General features: G+C 44.1%; 1 protein-coding gene across 1 annotated transcript; it reads right to left on the bottom strand.

The window, feature by feature from the left end:
• Positions 1-4,863: 4,863 nt before the first annotated feature.
• On the bottom strand, positions 4,864-6,855 carry LOC103714244 (CBL-interacting protein kinase 6). Its single transcript, XM_008801431.4, has one exon. It carries the CDS (start codon positions 6,472-6,474, stop codon positions 5,128-5,130), a length of 1,347 nt encoding a protein of 448 aa, XP_008799653.2. The 5' UTR covers positions 6,475-6,855; the 3' UTR covers positions 4,864-5,127.
• Positions 6,856-7,291: the final 436 nt, after the last annotated feature.

The following is a 7,291-nucleotide window of genomic DNA, read 5'->3' as shown; positions in this document are numbered from 1 at the left end:
GTCCGCAGCTTTCATGGGTTAGCGACATTCTATCGGCGTTTCATTCGGAACTTCAGTACCATCGTCGCTCCCATCACCGAATGCATGAAGAAGGGCCAATTTCAATGGAAGGAGCAGCAACAAGCAAGTTTCGAACTGATAAAAGAAAAGCTAACTTCTGCACCAGTACTCGCATTACCGAGTTTTGAGAAGCTATTTGAAGTGGAGTGTGATGCTTCTGTGGTCGGCATAGGGGCTGTTTTGACCCAAGAAGGACGGCCCGTAGAGTACTTCAGTGAAAAACTTAGTGAAGCACGGCAAAAATGGACAACCTACGAGCTAGAGTTCTATGCCATCATCCGGGCGTTGAAGCATTGGGAGCATTACCTTATTCAAAAAGAATTTATTCTGTACATCGACCATCAAGCCTTGAAGTACATCAATAATCAGAACAATTTGAACCGAATGCATATTCGGTGGGTAAGCTTCTTGCAGAAATTTTCCTTTTTGTTGAAGCATCGGTCCGGGCAACAGAATCGGGTGGCAGATGCCCTGAGTCGACGCAGTGCTTTAATGACTACCATGCAGGCAGAGGTTGTGGGGTTTGAATACTTGAAAGAGTTGTATGCAGGGGATGAGGATTTCAAGGATGTATGGGCAAAGTGTACAAGTCATCAAGCAACTGGAGACTTCAACATTCAAGATGGCTATCTATTTCGGGGCAATTCCTTATGTATACCCAGATCCTCATTGCGAGAGAAGCTGATTAGAGACCTTCATAGTGGCGGTCTTTGTGGACATATGGGTCGGGACAAGACCATTGCCAGTCTCACGGAAAGGTATCATTGGCCGCAGCTGAGAAGAGATGTTGGGAAATTTATTCAAAGGTGCTATACTTGCCAAACAGCGAAGGGGCAGTCGCAAAACACTGGATTATATATGCCTCTACCTGTGCCAAATGCTATTTGGGAGGATCTATCGATGGATTTTGTGTTGGGACTTCCCCAAACACAAAGAGGAGCCGACTCAGTCTTCGTGGTGGTAGATAGGTTCTCCAAGATAGCATATTTCATTCCTTGCAAGAAGACATCAGATGCATCCCACATTGCAAGGTTGTTCTTTCGGGAGATTGTTCGTTTGCATGGGGTACCACAATCTATAACGTCAGATCGGGATTCCAAATTTTTGAGTCACTTCTGGCTTACTCTATGGAGGATGTTTGACACTTCATTAAATTTCAGCAGCACTGCGCATCCTCAGACTGATGGATAGACGGAAGTGGTTAACAGGACACTGGGTAATTTGATCCGTTGTATTTGTGGGAGCACCCCGAAACATTGGGATTATGCCTTAGCTCAAGCAGAGTTTGCTTACAACAATGTTGTCCATAGCGGAACTGGAAGATCACATTTCTCCGTTGTTTATTCAAAGGCACCTAAGCATGCAGTGGATCTGGCGCGCCTGCCAAAAACCTTTGGGAAGAGCGTGGCAGCGGAACATTTGGCAGAGGAGGTTCAAACTATACAGTTGGAGGTGAAGAAGCGCCCAGAGGACACAAATGCTAAGTACAAGTCAACAGCAGATAGACATCGAAGGCACAAAGAATTTCAAGAAGGTGACATGGTGATGGTTTTCCTACGCAAAAAACGGTTTTCCGTGGGAACTTAATTACAGCAAATGGAAGCCAAGAAAGTATGGCCCATACAGAATCTTGAAAAAGATCAATAACAATGCTTACGTTGTGGACTTGCCAGATGATATGGGAATTTCAAAGACTTTTAATGTCGCTGATATCTATGAATACCATAACCCGGAAGAGCGGTTATATCCAGATGCGAACTCGAGGACGAGTTGTGTTCAAGTGGAGGGGACTGATGCAGAACCAGAATGAAGTCAATTTGAAGCCATGTAGGAGACTTTGTTTTAGATTTAGTTGAGTCTTGCTTAGAGTCCTTGTTTAGTTTAAATTGGGTCCTAAATTATGTTTGTTTCAGTTTTAAATTTGGACTTAATTAGGAGTTCATTTGATTAGAGTTTGATTAGGGATTAGGGTGAGTCATGGCCATAGTTTGGGTGCCGTATATAGGAGTTGTAGAGGGGCACCGTCCTCATTCTTTGATCAATTGTTTTCCCGTGAAAGAAAGAAAACCCTTGCAAAGCTCTGTTAAGAGCCCAAATCCCCTGTTCTTTCTTTGTTTGGGTGATTCAAGCCAGCAGTGGAACAGAGGGTCATCATCTTCTCCACGCTTCCCCGCATCAGGAAGATCCAGCCGCTATTATTCCGGGTGATTGAAGATCGTATTCAATATGTCTTCCGCAGGTGTATCTCTCAAACTTAAAGACGGTAATTATGTGATTATAAATCTTAGCATGTTATTATTTTTACGATTAACACAGCCAACCCACTCCAATACAAATGTCCAGCCAAAGCCAGTTCATTTGGTTTTGGAGTGGAAGGGGGCATGATCTGCTTGTTTTCTTGTCATCAGGCCCTCAAGAATCTGCAGTTCCATGGATGAGGGAGTATGGTCCCCTCGCTTGAGCTCCTCACAGGTTGGACAATAGAGTCGACATGCACATGCAACCGTATGAAACGTCAGGAAACTGGCCACCACCAAGTCTTGGGATGTCTCTCTGAATTCACAAACGATCGAGAACCAGCATCAGTTGGATCCATTGCACCATTGTTGTGCTTCTTATCTTGATCCTAACGGGCGACTCAAGTTGCAAGACAAGCCATGTTATATTTGTGCCAGTCTTGCCCTCAATAATCCTTAGGTGCTGTCACTTGGTGCTTTCATGATCAAATTAATGGCACCATCCTACCAGAGCACTTGATTGACCACATACTACTTAGGCCCTGTTTGGGGGAGCTGTTGGCAGTAGAGCTGTTAGAAGTAGAGCTGTTGGAAGTAGAGCTGTCTGAAGTAGAGCTGTTATGAAAAGTTGTTTGCTGTTTGGTAACTACATTCGTAAAGTACTGTGGTACTTTGTTTTGTGTTTGGTAAACAAACTGAGGAAGTACTTTTGTATGACAAAATTACCATAAAGGATATTGCATAGTATTATACAACAGAACATAATAAAACATAACATAAATTAATACATAAATATACGATATAGTATAATATTATTGTAATATAAAATAATATTATGTTGATATAGCATAATAGTGATATAATTATTAGAGTAAATTAATATTTGGTAATATAACATAATATTAAATTATTTAACATAACATATTAATGTATTCTGATATAATGTAATATATATTATATTTATAGTATAATACAATAATAAAAGTATAAACTATTATAATTATTAGTATAAATTAATTTCTCATATTATAACATAATATTAAATTATTTAAAATAACATATTAATGTATTATAATGTAATGTAATATAACACAATATTTATAGTATAATACAATAATAAAGGTATAAAATATTATAATTATTATCATAAATTAATTTTTCATAATATAACATAATATTAAATTATTTAAAATAACATATTAATGTATTATAATGTAATGTAATATAATATAATATTTATAGTATAATACAATAATAAAGTTATAAAATATTATAATTATTAGTATAAATTAATTTTTCATAATATAACATAATATTAAATTATTTAACATAACATATTAATGTATTATGATATAATATAATATGATATTATATTTATAGTATAATACAAAAATAAAGGTATAAAATATTATAATTATTAGTATAAATTAATTTTCCATAATATAACATAATATTAAATTATTTAACATAACATATTAATGTATTATGATATAATATAATATGATATTATATTTATAGTATAATACAAAAATAAAGGTATAAAATATTATAAAATTAGTATAAAATAATTTTCCATAATAATTTCTCATAAAATAATTTTCCGCGGTCCAGGGGCTCTTCTTCGTGGTCCACGCTCAAGGAGGACCTCAGCGTGGGCCGCGTGGTTGATGATAAAAAAAAAAACAATAGATTGATTTTGGAAGGTATGGAAAAGGATTAAAATTTTTTTCTTCTAAAATGTGGTTCAAGAGATGCATATAAAAATTGAAAAGAAAAATACATTTTCTTATGGAAAGGAGTCTGACGGCTAGGGTTCTTGGCTCCAGCAGATTTTTAGGTTTATAAAGAGACAAACTATGTAATTATGTTATTTTAATATGGACATATTTGTCAAAAATACAGCTTTCCGAAAAAGCTGAAACAGCTTCCTCCCAAAAGCTCCAAATTGGAGCTTCCTCCCAAAAGCTGTTTTCAGCTTCCCGCAAAAGCTGAAACAGCTTTTTGAAAAATTTACCAAACACAGTTTTTCATCTAAAAGTACTTTTGGAGGGCCAGAAAGTGCTTTCTGGCCCTCCAAAAGCTCCCCAAACAGGGCCTTACTCTTCGGGCAAGATTGAACTGTCGAAGATGTAGTTTCTCTATTATATATATATATATATATATATATATATATATATATGTATGCATGCATGCATGCATGTATGAATATGGTGTTAATGCTGTAGCAAGCCTAAGCACAGCTCGAGGAATGCCAAGCACACGGGGAAGCTGACCTCCAGCATGGTTAATGCTAATGATGTCTAGTGAAATCTAAACAAACTCTGCAGCACGCAACACCAGTGACATAGAATGGGTATTTGCAGCAGAAACATGAGGAAACCAGAAAACTCAGAAAAGTTTCAGCTCATGGAAATGAATGTCTAAGAACTCTTAAGAGTAGAACCAATAACAATGGTTTTTTTTTTTTAAATGAGAAAGGAGGACGATAATAACATTGTTGATCGAGTTTGTAACCAGTAGCTGCGTAGGATCGATACCTATGGTCAGACATGCTGGAAAAAGTTGATTTAGACCCAAATCCATGCAATTAAACAAGAATAGAAGGAGCAGAGCTACAGTTTTAGAGAGGAGGAACAAGAGACAAACAAAACTAGGGCATAAACAAGAAAGAAACAGATAAAAGCCCCCGCCTTTCAATTTTATAGTCTTTATTTAGTGACAATAATATACATTCTTCCGCATACACCAACATGGCAGACGGGGTGCTAGAGAAAATATCCAAAGAATCGCCACGAATCTCGACCGCTGATCGGATGGACCCAGGTTTTGATCAGACGGCCGTGGTGGTCGGGGAGTCGGAGGCGGCCCAAACGATGTCGCTGAGGGCGGGGCGGAGCTCGTTGCTGCAGAAGTTCTGGTATTCGAGGGTGTCGCCGGCGTCCTTCCGGACGTCCACCACTAGGACCGACGGCTCCACCGTGAAGAATTCCGCCGCCACCGCGAGCCTCCCCTTCCTCCCCAGCTGCTTCCCCTCCAGCCGCACCCCCGTCGCCCCGCTCTTCGTCACCCGGTAACGCCCCGCCGCCCGCGCCGCCACCCCCTCCAGCAGTGAGATCACCTCGCTCGCCGGTTCCCTGGTAGCGAACCGCATCCCCTCCTCTCTCCTCCCCCCGCCCTGCTCGAAAAGCGGCGACAGATCGAACCCCTCCGAGAGCGAGATCAGATGGAAAGCATTCAGCCTCTCCGGCTCCTCCTTCTCCTTCTCCTTCTCCTTCTCCTTCCCCTTCTTAACCTTCTCCTCTGCCGCCGCCGCCGGCGCAACCACTGGCTTCAGGATCGGCGATTTCTTGAACCAGGGGGTCTCGACCAGCTTGGCCACCGTGATCCGGGTGCTGGGGTTCGGATCGAGGAGCTTGGTGACGACCCGGCGGGCGTCCGACGAGAACCACGGCGGGCAGCGGAAGTCCCCGCGGTGGATTTTCTTGTACATGGAGACGAGGTTCTCGTCCTGGAAGGGGAGGAACCCAGCGAGGAGGACGAAGAGGATGACTCCGCATGACCAGAGGTCGGCCTTGGCGCCATCGTATCCCTTCTTCCCGATCACCTCCGGCGCGACGTAAGCCGGAGTGCCGCAGGTGGTGTGGAGGAGGCCATCGGAGCGGACGTGGTCGGCGAAGGCGCTGAGGCCGAAGTCGGCGACCTTGAGGTTGCCGCCGTCGTCGAGGAGGAGGTTTTCGGGCTTGAGGTCCCGGTGGTAGACGCCGCGGCTGTGGCAGAAGTCGACGGCGGAGATGAGCTGCCGGAAGTAGTGGCGGGCGGCTTCCTCCCGGAGGCGGCCGGCACGGGTGATCCGGGAGAAGAGCTCGCCGCCGCGGACGAGCTCCATAGCGAAAAAGATCTTAGACCGGGTGGCCATGACCTCGTGGAGCTCCACGATGTTGGGGTGGGTCACCATTTTCATCACCGATATCTCGCGTTTCACCTGCTCCATCATCCCCACCCGGATCACCTTCTCCTTCCCCACCACCTTCATCGCCACGCTCTTCCCGGTCCGGAGATTCCGGGCGAGGTAGACTTTCGCAAAGGTCCCATGCCCGAGCACGCGCCCGAGTTCGTACCGACCGTGGAGGACACTCTTCCCCTCCGCCGCCGGCAACGGCGGCGCCACATCCTCCATGGTGAGACCGCTTTCTTTTTTCTTTTTCTTTTTTTTTTGTCCTTTTCTTTTGCGCTTGGATTCTTTACAAATGTAGAGAGAGAGGAAGGACGAAGGAGGAGAGAGGGCTACCCGTCTTCGACGTGCTTGCGGTGGCAGCTCCGGCCGCCGTGCTTCTTCCGCTTCCCGGCGAGATCAGGACTCGATCTCCTCATCGTGCTGCATTCCCTGGCGTGTTGCCGGACCGGAGGCGGCCGCGAGAGCGGCGGGGAGCGAAGGAATTAGGGTTTCAAGGCGGTTGGGTGCGGGTGGGGGGAGACGGAGAGATCTCGGGCTCGCTTTCTTCGAAGCAAGAAGGTCTGATTTCCGAGGCGGCTCGGCTTATCTCTCCCGTGGTGTTTATATCATGAACATGGGAGAGTGGCAGATTACGTTAATGACCGTCAAACGACGGCGTCGATGCACCGACTTGGGAGCAGAGAGGGTCTGGCTGGTACGTGGCAATTTCTGATTTATTGATGATTGGGAGACGAACGGTTGAGATCTGCATATCAGATACATTCAGTTGGTAGTTTCCGAGTTCAATCATAGTTTTATGCCTTGGAAAAATACTCTTCTAGAAAGTCATGGATGATGGAACTCGGATCATCTCATTCGGGGTTGAGATACAGTGGATGTGGAGATGCATCGGATCTACGGCTGGAGATCGATCTCATCGCTGACGTTTTATAGGGAAGGCTACGAACGGAAAATATTGAGACGGCGTAACGGAGGAGCAGCAGCGGTGCCTCGCCATTCGTCTCGCCCACTTCACTTCACACCTCCCTTCTCTCTCTCT

Source organism: Phoenix dactylifera, chromosome 1, assembly GCF_009389715.1.
Source record: "Phoenix dactylifera cultivar Barhee BC4 chromosome 1, palm_55x_up_171113_PBpolish2nd_filt_p, whole genome shotgun sequence".
NCBI classification, from domain to species: Eukaryota; Viridiplantae; Streptophyta; class Magnoliopsida; order Arecales; family Arecaceae; genus Phoenix; species Phoenix dactylifera.
The sequence above is the reverse complement of the archived record's forward strand: the minus strand, read 5'-3'. Positions and strand labels throughout refer to the sequence as shown.